Here is a 20,506-nt window from a genome sequence, read left to right as displayed (position 1 = left end):
CGAACAAAACGACACAATTTGGAGAAAGAGAGTAAGAGAGGAAGAGAGAGAGAGTAGAGAGAGAGAGAGAAACGGAGACAGAGCAGAGAGAGGGCGAGAGCAGGAGAGAGAGGAGAGAATTAGAAATGGTTTAAATTATATATAATTACCACACGCTTATACATACAGTACACACATCAAATTCACACTTATCTATCTAAAACTACTACTTTTTTCTAAACTACTCTATTCTGTATTTGCTAAACTTTTGGTACGCGTACGTTACTACTTTGACTACATCTGTCGTCAGTGCCGCAGAGATGGATTGTCTGAGCGAACTTTTACGAACGATATCTCGTGAAGTTTCTCGGATAGAACGCGCGATGGTCTCCGCGTTTGCCTCTCGGGAAACCATATCCAACTTTCTCAAGTCACCGGCGACCATGGTTTCCAAAAAAGGCGGAGGGAGCATCGCGAGGAGCTTTCTCGTCGCTTGCGGAGAATGATCGTGAGTGAGTACTCGTGGTTTCTGTGATGGTGACGATGACGACGACGACGACGACAACGAGTTCGAATCCAAATCCACGTCGTAATCAATCACGTCCAACGAGTCTCGAAAATCTCGAAAACTCTCTTCGTACCACTCTCGCATCTTCTCGAACGACCCGTCCACAATCCTCCTCGCTTTCTGCGCATCTTCCGCACCAAAAACATGTCTTATATCACCATCGTAACTCAAATTCGCAATAGTTTCGTACAAATCCCGTTCTTCGACCGTCGTCGTCCCTTTACTTTTCCCACTTCCTCTCGAAACTAACAAAGCGTATGCCAACGCCGCTCTCTTGTTCTTCTTACCGTTCAACGCATCTAACGCGAGACCGTTATCATCATCATTATCATCATCATCTTCTTCTTCTTCTCTTACACCCATCACCCGCTCGTACGGTTTTTGCATCCTACCAGCTAAAAACAAATTATCCCATCCTTCCACGTCCCTTTCAATCGTCCTCCGCTCGACGACGCCGTATTTATATCTCGTCTGCTTGAACGCCTCCAAATTCGGAGTTTCAATGTCCACGTACGCGTTGAAATGTACCCCAACGCCGATAGTGTTCGACACCGCATCGACAGCACTCGCTCCGAAGAGACGTAAAACTCTCGAATAGTGCGAGGGATTCAAACGCATGTTTACTTCGTGCCATTCGCGAGCGTCGTCGACGACGATGATGTAGTCGAGCATTTGCGATGGGATGTTTGGCGTTAAAATGCTCGCGCCGTACGCAAACGCGGAGGCGAATTTCGGGAGACGTCGGAGGACGTGAGAGTGATAGAGAGCGCGACGACGCGGGTTTAACGGAGAGGAAGAGTCAGTGTGAGAGGAGGATGTCATTTTGTTCGATTTCTTTTTCGATATATACTCTGCGTTTTAAATCATGATGGTTTGCGCTTTGTTGACGAAGTTGTGAAGCATCGCTTGAATTCAAGGCGTAAGAATGTGAACGTATTCCAACGACCAATGTTTGCGCAGCGTCTCTCTCTCTCTTTCTCTCTTCACTTTTACTGTTCTACGTACTATTACTTATTAAAAATATCGGGTTTTGTTGTATGTATATGGGTAAGGTCTCTCTCTCTCGCGCGCTCTCTTTCTCTCTCGTCTGCGCAAATATGAATACTCTCATAGTCTCGTTCGCCATCTTTTTATATATGTGTTGTGCTATATAGGTGCTCTCTCTCTCTCTCTCTCTTTCTCTGCCTACTTCCCAAGCGCTTTCAAGGTGAAAATCTCTTCCGTCACGTCGTCCATATCCGCCGCTTGATGATCCAAGTGCACCCCGCTCAAGGCGTTTCGTAAACTCTGCTTCGACGAAGCGTACAACATCTTCTCCTTCGCTTTACACGAGTCCGGAACCCAACTGATAAAAAATAACTTACTAAACTGCCTGCCGTCGTCCGTGGTCACGTCCCAATCGAGAACCGCGTATCGAGACTCCGTTTCCGGGAGTAACGAGAGGAATTTTTCAAATTTGAACTCCGCCTGTACGCGTTCGTAAACAAAAGTTGTGAAAAGAATAAATAAGAGAGACGTTTGGTGTCAGATTGCTGAAAGAGAGATCGCGGCTCGCGAGTACGAAGAAGAATAACGATGATCGGCGCGCAGCTGCTACAAAAACAAAACCATATCGAATAATAACATCATACCTTGGTCTCTCCAATCGCGCACACTTCCGTCTTCTCCGCTTTGTCGTCGATTTTATACGTCACGTATTTCACTTTCCCGAGACGGACTTTATCGAACGCCGGTTTGCAGTCGTCGTTTGGAATCACTCCGGAACTCATCTTTTATTTTTATGTATTACTTTTAGTATTCGCTCTCTCTCTCTTTACTCTCCTCCGTCTCCTCCTCTAACGCGTGGGGATTCGTGAAATCAATATATACGGGCACGTGTGTGTGTGTGTGTGTGTGTATAGTATTTGCGCGTCTCTCTCACGCGCGCGCTTGAAAGTATATACTCTCTTTATTCTGATGATGTTTGACGAGCGAAAAGAGAGAGAGAAACGTTTGAATTTTTTCAAACTTAATTGGTCGAAACAAAAAAACAGCAAAAGAGCAGCCCCTTGTTGTTGTTGGGGGAAGAACACCTTAACAGCACAAAGAGAAGAAGAAGAGAAGAAGAACTGTTTCACGCACGTAATAATAAACACACGACTACTGGTACTAGAGAGAGAGAGAGAGAGAGAGAGAGAGAGAGAGAGTGTGTGTGTTGTACTATTAAGAATAAGAATAATGCCGAAAAGCAAAACGAAACAACACAAGCACAAAGGCAATCACGGCCACAAGTACCTGCACAAACAGAAACTCCGAGCGACGTTTTTATCCACGCACGTGGACGTTTTATACGACGAGTATCACGAACCGGAGAAACCTGGGACGGTGAACCGAACCGAGTTAAACGAGGACGTGCCGGGGATGGGGAAGTTTTATTGCAAAGTGACCGGGAGGCACTTCGAAAGCGCGTTGGCGTTGAAGAATCACACCAAGACGAAAAGGTTTAAGAAATTGAAGAAACAAATCGCGAACGGACCGAAGCCGCATAATCAGAGAGACGCGGAGGCGGCGGCGGGGATGGCACCACCGACGAATTCGTGACGATGAAAAGAGAGAGAGAATTGCAGTAGAGCAGTAGTTTTAGGTATCGTTGTATTATTATTATTATTATTATTATTATCGTTATTAATAGTAGAGAGAGTAAATGCAATATTCGTATTTGCTGTTGTTACAAAACGCGAGCAAGCGCACGACGTTTTACTCTCTTCTTCTTTCAAATACCCGCTAAATACTACTTCATAATGCCCCTATAAACTTCTATACATCTTCTAAAATACTACGCGAAATCATCATCACAAATTCACTTTCTTCCTCTTATTCTTCACGTCCGCGGCGTTTCCAATATCCAATCGTTTCGAGACAATCCCGCTCTCCTCTTCGTCCTCTCGTTTCCGCTGCACTCTTAAACCGGCGACGGTTTCGTCCAGCACGCGAAACTCGATGGTTTTTCCATCAAATAAGATTGCACATTCCACGTTATCATCGTCTTCGACGTCTTCGTCGTCTTCATCTTCGTCTTCATCCGCATCGTCGGCGGTTTCCTTTTCTTCCTCTTCTTTTCCATCGCTCTTCTTCTTTTTCTTCTTCGTCTTCGTAGTCGCGCGACCACCACCACCACCACCACCACCGCTCGTACTCGTCACCCCTCGATACCGAATCCCGCTCTTCTCTTCATCTTTGTTCCTAAACTCGATTTCAACCACGCCGCGCTCGTTGTTGTTAGTAGTAGTATTATTTTTCCTCCTCACCATTCGAACGGGCTTCCTCGCGTCCGCGGCTGGCGCTCGCTCGTGCGTGTATCTCAGCGCCATCATCATCATCTTCACCGACTTTGTCTTCTTCGTCTTCTTCCCATCGTCCTCTTCCTCCTTCTCCAACACCGTTACCATTCCGTCGTTGTGATTGTTTTTCATCGCAGAATTCAGAGAAACGAGTTTCACCTCGTGCGAGGATCCCACCTTTGGCGGATCTGCACCGACGACGACTCCTTCCGAGAGAAGACTTCCGTTACCATCTTCCTCTAAATCCTCGTCTGTTTCTCCTCTCTCTTCTTCTTCTTCTTCTTCTTCTCTTCTTCTTCTCCGCGATACTGACGCTGCTTCTGCTCCCATTTTTTAGTAAAAAGTGGCGAAAATGTTCGTCAGTCTGTTCATTAAAAAAACGCACAAAGAAAGACAGATACAAAATTAAGAAGGAAAAAGATGCCGTCGCCGTCGCCGGATTGGCTGCGCCAGGCTTCTGACATCGAACGAGACGGAGACGGAGGAGTAGGAGGAGGACATTCGATGATGCACAAATTCGGGAACGGATCCGATTGTTGGAATACTCACACGAACGAATCATCATCATCAGCAGCAGCGGTGATGAAGAGAAGGAAGAAAACGAGAGCGCGAATGGAGGAGGAGGAGACTTGGAGGAGCGAAGATCATCGTCATCGTCGAGAGGAGAGAGAAGGATTACACGAAGAAGACGAAGACGATTCAGACGACGACGAAGAGATGATTGTCGGGGAACACGGGGAGTTCAAGCTGGCGGAGAATTACGAGATGCATCTCGTCGACGGGACGAATCGAGAGCGAGAGATTCGACGATTGATGCGAAAATTTGAATGTGAGCACCCAGAAGAAGAAGAAGACCCAGAAGAAGAAGAAGAAGAACCTTTTACTACCGCTCCTCCAGACGAGCGAGAACGAGAAGAACAAAAACAAGAAAACCAAGAACCTCGCGATGGTCGGACTGGAGGGGCCTTTACCGGCGCAAAAAGTGGCGTCGCGTGCACCGAGGTTGTTCAAGAAGTCATCGCAAAGTTGACGGAAAAAACACCCGCCGGCGTCGCCGAACGCTCGAAAATTGAAAAGCAAAAAACGAAACAGATCGTTCCGAACCTGGAGAGATGGAAGCGAACGAGCGCGAAAGAGATTGAAGAGCTGGAAGAATCGTGCGAGGAAACTTTGAGGTTGATGGAACAGAAAAGGGACTTGACGCACGTGTGGTTCCATTTCGATTACGACATGTTTTACGCGCAAGCGGCGATTGTGGATAACCCGGTGTTGAGGGACATGCCATTTGTTGTCGGCGCACCGGTGTGCACGACGGCGTCGTACGTGGCGAGGCAATTTGGGATTCGAAGTGGCATGCCAACACACACGGCGATGAAGTTGTATAAACATCACGTGAATAAACAGACGAGGAAAGCGGCGAAGCAGGCGTACCTGGAAGGTTTAAGGGAACGATTTCCAGACGACGACGAAGAGAGGAAAGCGTGGGAAACGGCGAGACGCGAAGAGTTGGGTGATAAACGTTACGATAAAGCGTTTGAGTTTGAGGAACTGTTAGTGACGGACGTTGATTTTGATCGGTACGCGGAAATCGCCAAACTTGGTCATGAAGTGTACAGGAAATACGATCCAGACTTCCTCGCGCCGTCGAGCGACGAGGTGTATTTGAACATGACCGAGTATTTCAAGTTTGACGAACGAGAGATGACCCCGGAAGAAAAGTCCGACGAAATGGAGAAAACGATGAAGAAAATACGAGAAGAAGTTTTTGAAAAGGCAAAGCTGACGGTATCCGGCGGTGGTGGCCCGTCCATGCGCTTGGCGAAAATTTGTTCAGACGTGAACAAACCAAACGGCCAGAAAATCTTGACGTTTACCAGCGAAGACATTTTAAAGTTCTTGAACACCCTTTCGATTAGGAAGATTGGAGGGATTGGAGCTTCCATGGAGCGCTATTTAAACGCGTTTGATGTGAAAACGTGCGGAGATATCATCACACACAAAGCCAAACTCGCGAAAGTGTGTCACGCGACGGCGTATACGTTTTTATTCTCAGTCGCCATGGGCGTCGGGATGGAAACCGTACCACCGCCGATACAAGATGGTGCGCCTGGAAGACGAGGTGTTTCCATGAACCGCTCGTGGTACCCAGGGATTAGCAAATACGAATACTTGTTCAAAATTCTCGAAAGTTTTGCACAAGGTGTCTCCAAAGAGGTGAAACGCCTGAATTTCATACCTCGACAGATCATGATTACCGCGAAGTTCCAACACAACTTCCAGCAAGTGACGAGGCAAAGAAGGTTGCCGCGCGCGTCGCAAAGCTACAAAGATTGGATTCCTACAGTCAAAGATTTGTTCGACAAGTTATACCACGAGTTTGATGGGGATACAAAACCCTTGGACGTTCGAAGACTTGGCGTGAGAGTGTCCTGCTTTATAGGCGAGGAGCTTGAAAATATCACGGAAGATCAAAGGCTCAACGTCCCGAAAGCGGCGAATGCTAGCGATCTTCCTCACGCGAATCAGGGCGTTTACTTTGATTTGAATAATAAGGATACGTACACGTGCCCTGAGTGTTGTCTATCGGTACAAGAAGAGAATCGGAAGGATCACGAGTTGGTGCATAGGATGCATAGGGGAGAACGCGAAAGGTTAGGTGCTCATATTCCTTCTTCCTCACCGCGAAAGTGTGCAAAGACGCTGCCGTCGCAAGGAAAGAACCGGTTCTTAAAACGAAAGTCAAATTTAAAACCGGTGGTTCAAAGAGCCGACGGGAGCTCGAAGAAAACAAAGAAAGCAAAGCAAGTGGTAGCGCCTATAGATAGAAAACAGGCGCGTTTGAAGAAGTAGAGATACAGAGACACGGAGATACAGATTCTAATTTTCTGATGTAGCAAAATAAAGCAGCGCTAAGTTGAATTAGAGTTTACAGATATACAAAGACACGCACACACCACAACACGTTTTTTAATCCTTAAACGCTTCCATGCGTTCGACTTCAATATCAAACGTCCCTGGTTTGTAATTAGTGTTTTTATCGTCCATGCCGTACGAAAACTTGCTCAACATCAACTGCACCGCCATGACTTTCGACCCGTCGCACAAACGATACTCGCTCTCGTTCTCCTTCACTAACCTCCCCCTCTGCACTGGCTTGAAGTCTTTAAAGTACAACTTCACGTCTTCAAACTTGCCGCCACCTTTTGGACACTCAAACGTCTGATGAAACGCCACGTTGAACGAGTCGTCCGTGTCGTATAAAATCAACTTGTATCGCTGCCCGTCGCCTTTGCATCTCACCGAAATGCCGTCAAATTCTTTCAGATTAATCGCCTTATCGAAATCTCTGCTCTTCATAGACGCAAAACCACCAAACTGGTCTTCCGTCATCCCTTTCAACACCGCAAATTTTCCATTCTCGAGAATGGCCGTCGCATCCGAACGCCCTCCCATGACGTTGTCATTCAAAGCACCGAACTCACTTTCAAAAGTCTGTTGACTCATGCTCGCAAAATCAAACAAAACTTGCGCGGAGGATGTGCTCATCACTTCCGGAGCTTTCATTGTCGGTTTCTTCGCGAGCGGGTTGATTTTCGCCAGCATTCCCCCAGGGCCGTCGAAATATTCCATCTGTTTCCGCGCATCGGACATTGGTTTCGGTAACAACGAATCCAACACGTCTTCGAAAATACCAGCTTTGATTTGATGTTTACCGCGCGCTGCGCGTCGAGATGACGACGACGACGACATGGTTCGCCTCAATGATGTTGGTTTAGACGCAAACGATGTGGTGGAAATCGCGCGCGACATTGATGATTGAAGTGTGATTGAATTTATGCTCGCGCGGGTGAAATTGAATGACGTTTCACTTCGAGATATTCTTAGAACTCTCTGCACTTTAAGTATTAATTAAAACCGTTGCGTCTCGAACCACGCGTCGACCATCTGTCTTCGTCGCGCGATGACTTCAGAGAGAGACATGCTTTGTATGCTACTATTGCTATTGTGTATACTGCTACTAATTTTGTTGTATCCGTTATTCTCTTGGACGCGTTGGTAAGTATTGCCGCTCTCGACTTCGGCTGAAAGTTTGCGCTTCGCGGAAGAGACGAGGTGATAGACGTATCGAGCGTCGGCGTCATTTTCCCCGTCCCGCGACGTCGTTGTCGTAGAATATTCTTCTTGCGATTCGGATTCGGTGTCCGTGCTGTCTATGGCGGCCAAGAGTAAACAGACGCGGTCGACGGTGATGTTGGATTCTTGAGCGCGCATCTGGTCGTACCGTTTGATTTTGTTCAAGATGGAGACGATGGATTTGTACGCTCGGAGTCGTCGCGAACATCTGTGGCGATACATCTGATCCGTATTTGTGGCAGAAGTTAAACATTCGCGAACTGTGGAAGAGTACACGCAATCTTGAGTGAACAACGACTCAAAGTCACTCAAAATGTTCACCGCATCGCGAACGCCTTCAAGCGTGGTCATTCTCGCCGCCGCTGTCGCCGCGACTCGCATCGCGCGAGCGAACGCGTCAAACGATACAAGCTGCTGGTGCCCTTTATCATCCTCTTCGCCCAACGCGAACACCATAAAACTTTCCACGTTCGCTTCAAATCGGTCGAGACGACGTCTGGTTGATCTCCTCGGTTCGAGAGACGCGACCCGATTTCGCAAAGAAGACGACGGTGATGCCGAGGAAAGCGCCAAATGCTTCTCTAAAATCTCCGGTCGCGAGACGAGAACGGCGTGGAATACGCAACACAGATCATCTCGCAAGGCATTTCTTCGTAGTTCGGCGGTGTGTGTCGTGAGCAGTGTGTATGGTGATGAAGTGCTTCGTCTTCTCGATTCTCTTTCAGTCTGCGTCGTTTGTGATCTTTGTTGCGGCGGTTGTTCGTGTAGATGATGAGCGACTTTCTTCAGTCGCGGAGGCGTTTTGAGAAGCGGTTTGAACTGAATGGAATGCGCCGTCGTTTCTCTCGCTCTCGTTGATGATATGTCATTTGTTTTGTTCTGCTTATAACCCATACCAATAGGATGTTTCTTTTGTTTTTTTTCGCTCATGAGGAACTGCTCCAACAATAACTTTGCCGAATGCTGTCGATTCTCTTTGCCGTCATCATCTTCTTCCTCCTCATCATCATCGCCCGATGAAGACTCCGACTCCGACCCCGACGAGTAGCCTCCCGACGAGGAAGAAGTCGCGACGCGTTCTTCGACTTCATCAGTCGCGGCGGTCCCATACGAAAACGGGCCTTGCCGAGACAACAGCCCTCCACCCCCGTCTAGATACCTCGGCGTATTCCCAGCCGATGCGGACAACAGAGGCACTTTCGCGTCGCCCCAATCGGCGACTACGTTCTCGTCGTCGGCGCCGTAGTTGGTAAACGTCAATTTTACGCTCGTAGCTAACTCCTCCTCCTTATCGTCTTCTCCTGTTCGTGTATTTACTGTCTTAATGCTATTCAAACCACCCCCTAACAGCGGCGCTAACGTTTCTTTCGTCCATAACAACTCGTCCGGAATGTCCTCCTCGTTCGCGCCGTATTGCTCTTCTCTTTTCTTCTCCGCCGAAACCGCTAAAAGCGGAACGCGCGACTCCTCCGGAAACAAAGTCTCCACATTTTGCGGTTGATGCGTCCCGTATTCCTTCACCACGAGAACACCGCCACTCGTAGTTCCTCCGCATTCGTCGTCGTCGCCGTTGTGTTGTCGTTCGTTAAATAAAAGCGGTTTCGAAAGCATTTTGCTTTCCCTCGGGGTCGGTTCTTCGTCCTCCGAGGACGCCGCCGGAACCACTTCCACGTGGAGTGCCATTTCCGTCGTCCGAGTCGTCGTCGTTTCCTCCTTTTCGTGCAACAAGGAAGCAGCAGCTTTAGTAAACTCCTCTTTGACTAAAGTCACCGCTTTTTGCAAGTAAATCTCCTTATCGAACGGATCGTCCTTTCGTTCTTTCACCGTCGCCGGCGTAAACGCGATCGCTTTTGTTGTCATGCCTCCTCCCCTCGTCGCTTCTTTTTCGCCACCAGCGCTCGTCGAAATCGTCGAAACCGGCGGCGTCGTAAACGGCGATTGAAGTCGCTCGTTTCGCGCGTTCAACTCCCAATTCAACGGGGAAATTTCTTCTCCTCCCTTTTCCTCGACTTTACCAACTTTCTTCTTCTTCTCTTTCGGAGGCGGCGTGACCATCCCGACGCCAGGAACGAACAGTTTCGCCTCCGCGTTTAATACAGACGAATCCGAAGGAGGAGGAGGAGGAGACATCTTTGGTTCTTTTTGTGTCGAAAATGTTTCAAAATTTTCTCCATTTCGACTGTCTCGCGAGAAAAAAAAGCACCCAAACTCGTGCGAGTTTAAAGAGAGAGATGACGACGACAAAAAACCGATACACGAAGCTAGAAACGCTCGGGGAAGGCACGTTCGGGATCGTTTACAAAGCCTCGATGACGAATGATGCTAACGATGAATCGTATTCTCAGCAGTTCGTGGCGATTAAGAAAATTCGTCTCGGGAAAGCGAAAGAAGGCATCAACTTCACCGCCATTCGGGAGATTAAACTTCTCAGAGAGCTGCACCACCCACACGTCGTTCCTTTGGTGGACGTGTTTAGCAAGAAGAGGAACTTACACTTGGTGTTTGAATTCGCCTCGGGTGGGGATTTGGAGATGATTATTAAAGATTCGAGCATCGATTTGTCCATCGCGGACGTGAAGTCGTATTTGAGGATGAGTTTGGAGGCGATTGCGTTTTGTCACCAAAATTGGATCTTACATCGAGACGTGAAACCGAACAACTTGTTAGTGCACGAGAGCGGGGCGCTGAAGTTGGCAGATTTTGGCTTAGCGAGAGCTTTTGGGAGTCCAGAACGGGAGAATGGGAGGGAGTATACTCGCGCGGTGTTTGCGAGATGGTACCGAGCGCCGGAGCTTTTGTTGGGCGCCAAAAGGTACGGGCCGAAGGTAGATTCGTGGGCGGTTGGGATGGTATTCGCGGAGTTGATGCTAAGGAAACCGTTTTGCGCGGGAAATTCGGATATAGATCAGTTGACGAAGATTTACCACGTTTTAGGGACGCCGACGGAGGAGGAGTGGGAAGGGTGCGCGGCGCTGCCGGATTGGATGAGTTTTCCGAGGAAAGAGAAGATGGATTTGAGGAAGATTTTCGGCGTGGAAGTTGGCGGGAAGAGCGGAGTAGGGGGGAAGTCGAGCAGCGCGAACCTGGAAGCGATTGATTTGTTGGAACAGCTTTTGAAATACGATCCAGAGAAACGAATTTCGTGTCAAGAGGCGTTGAAGCACGCGTACTTCAACACCGCTCCGGCGCCGACGGAGATTAGCAAATTGCCAAAGAGGAAGGTGACTACCACCGAGGAGAAGAAAATGAGCGACGATACAAAAACGGACGGCGAAGATGAGGCGAAAAGAGCGGCGAATAAACGAGCGCGGACGGAGGGAGACGAGGACAAAGAAGTAGTAGAAGAAGAAGAGGGCACGAAGAAGCGGTTGCGCGAAACGCACCCGACGGCATCGGATGACGCCAAAGAAGGATTGAAAGCAAAAACGAAGCAAATGCAATCCATGTTTGACGACGAAGCGGCGGCAAAGTAATAAATTGCAAGGATAGGATAGGCATAAATGTAGCGCGTTTAGAAAATATAGTTTTAGTCTGGTGTAAAACAATAACAACAACTATTTCTTTGCACTACCGCCATTCTCGCCACTATTTTTTTCCTCCTTCGCGCCAAATTTGCTATTTACCTGTTTCTCGACGCTCGCATCCATCGCCTTATTCGCGGCTGCCATCTGTTGAAACACGTTACCCTTACCCATCTCCTTCTTTAATTCTTCGAGCGCTTCCGGATCCATGTTTCTAATCAACGAAGGCACCGCCACCGCCATAACCACCGTCATCAACACCATCAAAACCATCGGATTTTTCAACAACCCGAGCAAAGTCACTCGATTCGAAGGTTCAAAGTAGTCTACTTTTGATACCGGCGCGATGACGACGCGGTCGACCATTTTCGCGTTCTCCTCATCATTCTTCTTCGTCGTCTGAATCGTCGTTTTCTCCGGCATCTTCACTTTCGGCAATATCGTCGACATGTCTTCGCTGTATCGCGCGACAACTTCCCCGTCGTTCTCCCCGTCCACGGAGACGACGATCGGTGGAAACGAAAACCCAATCGCGACTATTTGTAGCTCGTGATCTCCCGGAGGCACGTCGAGTAAACAAAACGTCCCGTCTTTCTTCGGCGTCGTCCTCACTTTCTGCTTTCCAGACCCGCCAGATATGGTTAACGTGATTTTCACCTCTCCTGCTGATTCCAGCGGTGGGATGACACTCTCCAGAGGAATAAACCCGAAAACGGGAAAGTGTTGCGACGCGATCAGTTGCCCTTCGTCTCTGACTTTCAGCTCGCCTTCCGCTCGAACGGTAAAGAAGATATTCGATGATGTTGTGCTCGCCACGATGCTGAACGTGAGTAAACCCAACGGGGAAAGCGTCGTCAAAACTGCTCTCATCGTAAACGACATAAACGAGAACAAAAACGAGGAAGAAGGAGACAAAGAAGCACGAGACATCGTGGCTTTCTTTCTCTCTCTCTTAGTTCTTTCTCTCTTTCTCTTCTGAGTAGTGCGTAAGTGTAAAAGTGTTGTCGTGTTAGGTATAACAGAACGAAGAGTAGATTAGTTATGAAGCAACCAACCAAACAGCCCTCTGAATAAATTCTTCACTTCAAAACACACACATACTAAGCACATACTAAGCACATACTAAGCAAAAACTGGAGAGAGAGCAGCACTCACAAGTTTATAACTGTGTAAACAACAGTTGCAGTAAAAGCTTTCGGGTTTTTCAAGTTTTGCCGGGGCGCTTTCTGTATGCATTCAAACACTCTGCTTTCCAATTCCAAATCCAATTCTAGAGTTCTTTCTTATTAGGGAACGCATTGTTTAACGCGTTAGTAGTGGTAGTATTTTGAGAGAGTAGTAGGTTTACCCTCTCAAAAAAGCGAGAATAATGTACGTTCCCACGGACGAATCCTACCAGCGATGGAAAACGTTAGTCCCGTTCGTGTACGACTGGTTCAATAACTTCAACGTCCCGTGGCCGTCGTTAGCCGTTCGATGGGGATCAGTCCTGGAAGATAAACAGTACAAGTTTTCGCAGAGAGTGTACATCACGGAACAAACCGGAGCGCACCCAGGCGCGGACGCGAATACGATTTTAAGCTACAACGTGGACGTGACGAAACCGAGAGTGGCGGCGGCGGAACACATGCTGTTTGACGACGGCACGGACGGCGGCGGGTTCGCTTCGGCTGGTGCGAACGGTATAGCGAACGGAGGAGAGAACGCGGGAGGCGGCGGGCCGAGAGTGTCGAACATTAACCTCGGGTTCTTTAAGAAAGTGCACGCGATTATACATCCCGGGGAAGTGAATAACATGCGCTCGTTTGGGAGTTTGAATCCGGACGTGTTGGTGACGCACACGGATTCGGAGGAGTTGTACGTGTGGGACGTGAAAAGACAGCCGGGGAGGTCGTTTAAAGAGTGTCGCGTGAGGAACGACGATCCGAACTATAAACCGAGCACGCCGGATTTGATTTTAAGCGGTCACACTGAGTTTGCCGAGTTTGCGTTGGACTGTCACGCGAAGGAGTACAAAGTGGCGAGTGGCGGGAGAGATACGAACGTTTTGGTTTGGCATTTGCCGGATTTTAGCGCCAACGCGGCGGTGGATAGTAGTAATAGAAATGGGAAAGTGACGACGAATGAGAGCGGCGTAGAAGGTGTTCGACTTAACGCGCAATACACATTCAAAGGGCACACGGATACGGTGGAAGACGTGGCGTTTCATCCGACGGATTCGAACATTTTGTGTTCGGTATCGGACGACACTAGGTTATTGTTTTGGGACTCGCGGTGCGATCACGGGAAACCGGTGAACGCGGTGAAAGCGAGCGAAGTCGACGTCCACGTGGTCGATTGGAACGCGCTGAATACGAATTTAATCGTGACTGGTGGTAAAGATAAGATTGTAAAAGTTTGGGATTGGAGAAAGATTGGGGAATTTTCCTCGCCGAGGAAAGGCGGCAAAAAACAACAAGAAGGAGAAACCGCGTCGGAAAAAGATATGGTGATTATGAGTCACTCGCACGAAGGCGAAATTCTTCGCGCGAGTTGGTCGCCGCACGATGAAAATGTCTTTGCGTCTGCCTCGGACGACGGGTGTTTGAACGTGTGGGACTTATCTCGGAAGAAAGGAACGAATAGTAGCGACGAAGAAGCAACCACGACGGCAAACGACAACGACAAACCTAATACTGACGGCGCCACCGCTGGTGCCGAAAACGACAGCGGCGAAGGTGATGATGGAAATACGAACAAACCGAAGAAGTCTCGTTTCGGCGAAGCTCCGCCGGATGAACTTCTCTTCACGCACTCGGGGCACAGGAACCCTATCACGGATTTTCAGTGGAACCCTCACGATCCGTGGACGGTAGTGAGCTCGGGATCGGGCGCAAATGTCGCGTCCACGTGCCAATTTTGGCGCATATCCGATCTCATAACGCGTCCGAAAGAGGAAGTGATGCAGGAACTGGAGAAACATTCTGCGTATATATGCGGGCGAGCGGCGAAACCGGCGGAAAGCGGCGACGATACGGAGGATACGGGCGACGACACTTCCGACGCCGGCGACGACCCGAATACGAAAGAGGAGGACTTTGTGAAAAGAGAGGAAGAGAACATGACGCGAAACCCGTCGTACGAAACCGCGCAGGAAGAGGCATTTGAAGCGATGGATTTGTAGCGATACTGTTGTAGTATTACATTTTAGTTTACATTTTTGATACACAAGTACTATCATTCTTTATTCAACGGAGAGATAAAAGAGGGAAGTCGTCAGATGCTACGCCAGTCGGATAGAACAGAAAACATCAAAAGAATGAAACGAATGCAAGCGCTCAGTAAATTTGTCATTGGTATCTTCACGTTGGATAGTCAGAAAAGATTAAGCTAAATTGAACATCACTGCGCACGCGAACGAAGTGAGAAAAGAAACAGAGGAGAAACAAAAAAGCAAAACCCTTACCTCGTACTACTGCATTACTCAAGTGCCTAGTCCGGCACGTTTCTTTCGCATCACCGCCTCAACTGGCTCTGCTTTCCCGTCTCTCTTCGCACCGAGTCCAGTGCCGTGCGTAAAGCCCATTTTTTCCATCAATTTACTTCCAATAGCGTTCGAATGTTGTTCAAACTCGGCGTAGTTTCTCCCGGCGTCAATCGGAACGCCTTTTGACGCTTTCTTTCTCGCCCGTCTCAAAGCTTTTGCCTTCGCCTCGGCTTCAGCGGCTCGTCGTAATCCCCTATTCGCGTACATCTTTCTTTCACCATCGTTGTCATCGATATCGTCGTCGTTGTCATCGTCGTCTTCGGACTCTACTTTGGTCAAGTCTGCCGCCTCGCCCGCTTTGATAAACGACACCGGCGTCGCGTTTTTTCTGGTACCATTACTCCCTCTTTGTTGTCTATTTCGTCTATTTCTATTTTTATCTTTGATCTCTTTACCGTAATGCGTTGACACGCTTCTGTTCGCCCCGGACGAGTTTCCCTGAAACCTTATAACGGCGTGGATTCTCTTACCGCCTCCCAAAGTTTCAAACACGAAACCGCCGGACGATCCGCCGCTTCTTTGATGTACGATATCCCTCACGCACTCTAATTTCATTTTCGTCATCCCAGCCGGTAATCCTATATAACTTCCTTCGCCTAAATACATCAACGTTTCCAACACCGATTCTACGTACGTTTCGAGCTCCTCCTCTTCCATCAACTGTTCCTGCGCCGCTCGCTTCGCCCTGCGCTTCTTCGCCAACGCTTTTTGTCGTCCTTTTTTCGACGTCCAATCATCCTCTTCGCCTGAACTGCTGCTCTCGCCAAACGACGACCCCGGGCTTGGAACCAAGTACCCTCCTCCGTACCCTCCATCCAACGCCATCCCCGCGATTGCTTTCAACTGCCGCTCGTATTCCGCCGAATCCGAGAGTTGTTCCTCTTCCATGTTGTCTTCTCCATCATCAGAGGAAGAAGAGGTGGACGAATACGACTCAATGTCTTCCTCGTCATCATCCATACCATCGTCGTCTGAATCATCGTACTTCCAATACACCTCGTTTTTCTTCTTCTTTCCTTCGTTTATATCGCGCACGTCGACGCGCACGTTTCCAATCAACAACGAGTTTTTCCCTTCCCCCGCTTCTTCCTCTGAGGATGATTCTCGTTCCAAAACCGCATCGAATCTCCCTTTCTTTTTCTGCGCATTAGACGACGACGTAACGTTGGTGGTGGTTGTGAACTCGCCAATGCCTACGGGTACGGTCACGTCGTACTTCATTTCGAGAGAAAGAGAGAGAAAAGTGAAGAAACAAAGTGGGGGAATTTTCCGTTTGTTTTTATTCCTTTTGCTTTGCTCTCAAACGTCTTTTTTTTCTGCAATCAGTCTTTCCTCGCTTTCCAATCCACATGCTTCTGCTCGAAAGAGCGTCTGCATCCTCGAAATGCTATCCCCGTTTTCTCTTAACGACGCAAAACGTACAAGAGAAAAGAAGCGTTTTATCTCGCGATACTCTTATTTGTCGTCGTCGGGGTAACGACAGAGCGCTTTTACCGCGCTGTGCGAATGTGAATTTAGGGGAAACGAAGAACGGCGACGAAACCGTTAGAGAAGAAGAACAACGCGGGGTCTTCGAGGTGGTCGAACTGTTCTCTGGCATCGGCGGGATGCGGTTAGCTTTGGAACGCGCGAACGTGTTTAATAAAAGTGAAGTGCATTTTACCGCCATCGATAACAATTGCAACGCGAACGCGGTGTACAAAGCAAACTTTATGAATCTTTCCTCTGAGACTCGAGTGCTGGAGGGCAACATCGAGAGTTTCGACGTCGAGCGCCTGCTCGCATCTTCGGTTGATGGGTGCGAGATATTGACTTTATCGCCACCGTGTCAACCGTACACGAGGAAAGGGAAGAATCGAGGGGAGAAAGATGCGCGGTCGACGGCGTTGGCGAGGATAATCGATATTTTTGAAGACGCCGGAGAGGAGAAGGAGGAAAGCGTTGGTACTCGAACAACGGCGTTGCCGAAGAGGATCTTGTTGGAAAACGTCGTCGGATTTGAGCTCGGTACGGAACGGGAGAGGTTTATTGAAGCGTTGAAGAAGAATGAATATCACGTGAAAGAGTTCGTTGGTTTGTCCCCGGAGACGATGTTAGGCGTTCCGGTGAAACGGCCCAGGTATTACTTGTTGGCGAGAAGGAAAGAGTTGTTTAGGAGTTTTGATATCGACGGTGATGATCCGCCTTGGATGAAGTCGCAAAATGTAACCACGGCGGTAGAAGATATAGCTCAGTATTTAGATAAAGAAGTAGATGTAGGTTTAGACGTAGAGGAGAAGAAGATTAAGTATTGGAAATTTTTCGATGTTGTGAACGTATCGTCGTCGTCATCGAAGAACAACACCGACAACGTGGCGTCGACGTTTACGTCCGGGTACGGGAAAACGGTGTTTAGCGGGAGTTTTATTCTGAAAAACGGCGATATCGCAAAGAGGGATGTGAATGCAAACAACGCGTATCGATTGGTGAAGGATGATGATAACGAAAGCGATGAAGATTTCGCAAAGAGAGTTTCAAAGTCTGTCCGTTATTTCTCTCCTACTGAGCTTTGTCGTTTACACGGGATTAAAGATGATTTCGTTTTCCCTCCGTCGTTATCAATGCGACAACAGTATAAACTCATAGGGAACGGCATTTCCGTACACGTCGTCGCGAAATTGCTAGAATATCTATTTAAATAAAAATAAGGTACTACGATGGACTAGAAGCTAGTAACTTGTGCTCTGTTTATGGCGGCGCGATTCACGTGTCCGAAATTTTGTTGTTGATGACGAGGATATTTCCTTCCTTTTCTTTTCCCGGTGCTAATCGCGAAGATGACAATCGCCAAAATCGCCAACGCGAAGAACACGTGTTCACCACTAAACACGTTTTCGAGAAAGACCGGGAGCATCAATATCGAATTGGTAACGCTCATTTTTTCGCGACGTAATCTGCACCGCGCTAATTTAATCCTCGCGTTCTCAATCGTCAATCTCGACCGTTCTGCGAATTCCATAGCTTTGCTCAAGACGAAATCGGATTGTTCGTGCACAGCGTCTTCGTTCTCTTCAAACGAAGATAAAGTTTTCGCTAACTCTTCAAACGCGTCATTCATGTCTCGCAGATTTTCTCGCATTTCCTTGGCAATGCGTTTTGGTAAAGAGTGCGGCAGCGTGTCGTGATACTTTTCGTAGTCATCGCTCTCGTTGACGTATTCGCTCGCAAAGGCGTTGTACGTCTCCGTCGCCGCTTCCACGATGTGTATGGCAGAGTCCAAACGAGAGACAATGTGATTTCTTCTCCCGGCGTTTGCAATGACCTCGGAAACATCTTCCGTGTTTGAAAGGTCTCCGCCAAACGGGTGACAGCCCACCGCCCACAGCAACGGCTCAAAATCTCGGCCTTTGTGTTTCCTCGCTTCAAACGGTAACGGCAACGCACCGAGCGTTTTCGCGAGACCGGCGATGATATCGCGCGTCGGGTTTGGATTTGGAATCCCCTTACGCGATGGTGCAGAATTACCGCTTCCATCCATTGCTGCATCTTGCGAAGCAATCTCCGAGGCGTCTTGTAAAACAACCACCAAGCTTTCATCGGAAGCGACGTCGTTTCGTATGTAATCGTCGTCATCGTCATCCTTGATATCACCGTTCTCACTCACGTCTAAACCGTCGTCATCATCTAACGTAACGCCTTTACCGTACGATGCAAGCGATAAAAGGTACACTGGAACCACTCTGGTACCGAATAGCTTTACCGTATTCGTTCGATTGTTGGCCAAGAACTGCGATCCCCCGACATCGCCGCGTTTCGAATGCAAATGCCCGACGTTTACGTCTTCCTTCAAATGCGTATCTAACAGCATCGCGTGCGCGGCGTGCTCGGCTGCTTTCGGCCCGTATCTAGAGTACAACAAAGACGATGCTCTTTCGACGTGTTCACTCAAACCATGTCCAAGCACGTCGCTGGAAACGCGAAGCTCTTCCAACACGTGGCGTTTCGAAAACTTGACGAATCGCTCCTCTCTGTTCACGACGCTGTGTCTCTTCGCACGCGCTATGGCAGAGGCAATGTGATGATGTAAATGTAACTCGTGCGTCCCAGACACCAAAACGAGTTCCTGACCGGGGAGCAAGAACTTTCTCACTTCTCGCTCAATCGCTTGTAAATCCACGCTCGCCTCGTTGGCGGTTTCATCGACGACATCTTTATTCTTAAAATCGGCGTGTTCGTAATGCAACTCCGGGTCGAGAGGATCGAACGCCGCGTGATCTCTCAGCGCAATAATCGGCACCAACACTCGCTTCGCGAAATTCATCGTCTCGAACGCGATATCTGGCGCGTGCAAACTCCTCACGCCATCAAATATTGTCTTCCCTAATTCTCCGTACACGTGCGCGTCAAAATTCCTCCGTACGCTCTCAAAAACACCTTCCTCCGTGTTCAAAAACTCCTTAAACGGCTCTACGATGCTATGTCTCGTCGGAAACACCCACGTGCTCTTCTTCTGGCCTTTCTTGACTGGCGGTCCTTCCGCTCTTAAATCGACCACGGCGTACTTTCCACTCCCGACCCACGCGTTCGACGTCGCGTACTCCCTGTGCCTCTTCTTCGGCGCCCTCAACTCTTCGTGCATATCTACGTTTTTCAAATCGTACCCGTACGTGTACGAAAACTCTTTCGTGTCCATATCGGAGGTCCCGTTCGAGTTATAAATAATCCTCGTCGCGGATGGCAAGCAGATGACGACCGTAAACTTCCCATCCGAATCGATTTCCTCGTCGTTGTTCCCTCGAATCACTCGCTCCACGACCGGTTCCAACGCTTTCGCGTCGACGATAAATCGAGGACGGTGCGTACGCCTCGATTTTAACGTACCAACCGCGTCTTCGTAATCCCGTCTTAATTTCCCTAACTTTTCCTCGTAGAGCGATACCGAGCCGTGTTTCACCGTCCATTGGATGGTAAAACGCACTTTGCTCTTCATCGGGACGATGACATTTTTCTCTTTCATATCGTTGTGTAACACTGAAAACTTCTGAAACGCTTCGTTTAAGTGCAAAAGCAAACCAGATTTGTCCACCTGTAAATACGGATCGTTCCCGAGCGTGTCGTCTAATCCGAGCAAAAGGACGTCGACGGAAAGTGGTAAGGTGAATGATGATTCAGACGACGACGTAAACGATGACTTTTGCGCCGTCGACGTCCTCTCAAAGCTTCCTTCTTCCTCCGCGCGAACGGTGACATTTTCCCCTAAAAAGAAGGGAAGAACAAAGACGACGACGAGAAGGAGAAAGGAGAAAAACGACGAGAACGCAGCAAACGACGGCACAGCCTTCGCGCGTTTTCTCAACGGGCGTTTCTTCGACGTCGAGAAGGCGTCGTCGTCCGCTTCTTTTGTCCTCATTGTAAAAAGGGAGTGAATTTGTGAAGCTTCGAGTTGTGATTAGGAGGACGCGTTCGAATATTCGAGAAG

At 48.6% G+C, this 20,506-nt stretch overlaps 13 protein-coding genes across 13 annotated transcripts; 5 read left to right on the top strand and 8 right to left on the bottom strand.

Moving 5' to 3' along the window:
* Nucleotides 1–220: 220 nt before the first annotated feature.
* On the bottom strand, nt 221–1,369 carry Bathy02g04450 (predicted protein; the record flags this gene model as incomplete). The annotated part of the gene is made up of 1 exon (XM_007514740.1): nt 221–1,369. One exon carries the CDS (start codon nt 1,367–1,369, stop codon nt 221–223), a length of 1,149 nt encoding a protein of 382 aa, XP_007514802.1.
* A 363-nt stretch (nt 1,370–1,732) lies between these two features.
* Nucleotides 1,733–2,316, bottom strand: Bathy02g04440 (the record flags this gene model as incomplete). Its single annotated transcript, XM_007514562.1, has 2 exons — nt 1,733–2,014; nt 2,179–2,316. 2 exons carry the CDS (start codon nt 2,314–2,316, stop codon nt 1,733–1,735), a joined length of 420 nt encoding a protein of 139 aa, XP_007514624.1.
* Nucleotides 2,317–2,764: 448 nt separating this feature from the next.
* Nucleotides 2,765–3,127, top strand: Bathy02g04430 (predicted protein; the record flags this gene model as incomplete). Its single annotated transcript, XM_007514558.1, has 1 exon — nt 2,765–3,127. One exon carries the CDS (start codon nt 2,765–2,767, stop codon nt 3,125–3,127), a length of 363 nt encoding a protein of 120 aa, XP_007514620.1.
* Nucleotides 3,128–3,378: 251 nt separating this feature from the next.
* On the bottom strand, nt 3,379–4,197 carry Bathy02g04420 (unknown protein; the record flags this gene model as incomplete). The annotated part of the gene is made up of 1 exon (XM_007514901.1): nt 3,379–4,197. One exon carries the CDS (start codon nt 4,195–4,197, stop codon nt 3,379–3,381), a length of 819 nt encoding a protein of 272 aa, XP_007514963.1.
* Nucleotides 4,198–4,287: 90 nt separating this feature from the next.
* On the top strand, nt 4,288–6,717 carry Bathy02g04410 (DNA polymerase kappa; the record flags this gene model as incomplete). The annotated part of the gene is made up of 1 exon (XM_007514702.1): nt 4,288–6,717. The coding sequence occupies one exon, from the start codon at nt 4,288–4,290 to the stop codon at nt 6,715–6,717; it is 2,430 nt and encodes an 809-aa protein (XP_007514764.1).
* Nucleotides 6,718–6,834: 117 nt separating this feature from the next.
* Nucleotides 6,835–7,677, bottom strand: Bathy02g04400 (predicted protein; the record flags this gene model as incomplete). Its single annotated transcript, XM_007514949.1, has 1 exon — nt 6,835–7,677. The coding sequence occupies one exon, from the start codon at nt 7,675–7,677 to the stop codon at nt 6,835–6,837; it is 843 nt and encodes a 280-aa protein (XP_007515011.1).
* Nucleotides 7,678–7,776: 99 nt separating this feature from the next.
* Bathy02g04390 (unknown protein) lies at nt 7,777–10,131 on the bottom strand (the record flags this gene model as incomplete). Its single annotated transcript, XM_007514881.1, has 1 exon — nt 7,777–10,131. The coding sequence occupies one exon, from the start codon at nt 10,129–10,131 to the stop codon at nt 7,777–7,779; it is 2,355 nt and encodes a 784-aa protein (XP_007514943.1).
* Nucleotides 10,132–10,232: 101 nt separating this feature from the next.
* Bathy02g04380 (unnamed protein product) lies at nt 10,233–11,474 on the top strand (the record flags this gene model as incomplete). Its single annotated transcript, XM_007514736.1, has 1 exon — nt 10,233–11,474. The coding sequence occupies one exon, from the start codon at nt 10,233–10,235 to the stop codon at nt 11,472–11,474; it is 1,242 nt and encodes a 413-aa protein (XP_007514798.1).
* Nucleotides 11,475–11,555: 81 nt separating this feature from the next.
* Bathy02g04370 (predicted protein) lies at nt 11,556–12,452 on the bottom strand (the record flags this gene model as incomplete). The annotated part of the gene is made up of 1 exon (XM_007514779.1): nt 11,556–12,452. The coding sequence occupies one exon, from the start codon at nt 12,450–12,452 to the stop codon at nt 11,556–11,558; it is 897 nt and encodes a 298-aa protein (XP_007514841.1).
* A 439-nt stretch (nt 12,453–12,891) lies between these two features.
* On the top strand, nt 12,892–14,685 carry Bathy02g04360 (XY1; the record flags this gene model as incomplete). The annotated part of the gene is made up of 1 exon (XM_007515023.1): nt 12,892–14,685. The coding sequence occupies one exon, from the start codon at nt 12,892–12,894 to the stop codon at nt 14,683–14,685; it is 1,794 nt and encodes a 597-aa protein (XP_007515085.1).
* Nucleotides 14,686–14,985: 300 nt separating this feature from the next.
* Bathy02g04350 (STIP) lies at nt 14,986–16,269 on the bottom strand (the record flags this gene model as incomplete). The annotated part of the gene is made up of 1 exon (XM_007514572.1): nt 14,986–16,269. The coding sequence occupies one exon, from the start codon at nt 16,267–16,269 to the stop codon at nt 14,986–14,988; it is 1,284 nt and encodes a 427-aa protein (XP_007514634.1).
* A 128-nt stretch (nt 16,270–16,397) lies between these two features.
* Nucleotides 16,398–17,729, top strand: Bathy02g04340 (tRNA (cytosine-5-)-methyltransferase; the record flags this gene model as incomplete). Its single annotated transcript, XM_007514485.1, has 1 exon — nt 16,398–17,729. The coding sequence occupies one exon, from the start codon at nt 16,398–16,400 to the stop codon at nt 17,727–17,729; it is 1,332 nt and encodes a 443-aa protein (XP_007514547.1).
* A 61-nt stretch (nt 17,730–17,790) lies between these two features.
* On the bottom strand, nt 17,791–20,437 carry Bathy02g04330 (predicted protein; the record flags this gene model as incomplete). The annotated part of the gene is made up of 2 exons (XM_007514871.1): nt 17,791–17,852; nt 17,908–20,437. 2 exons carry the CDS (start codon nt 20,435–20,437, stop codon nt 17,791–17,793), a joined length of 2,592 nt encoding a protein of 863 aa, XP_007514933.1.
* Nucleotides 20,438–20,506: the final 69 nt, after the last annotated feature.

The sequence above is a fragment of the Bathycoccus prasinos genome (genome assembly GCF_002220235.1).
Source record: "Bathycoccus prasinos genomic : Chromosome_2".
NCBI lineage: Eukaryota > Viridiplantae > Chlorophyta > Mamiellophyceae > Mamiellales > Bathycoccaceae > Bathycoccus > Bathycoccus prasinos.
This window is presented reverse-complemented; position numbering and strand designations above follow the sequence as displayed.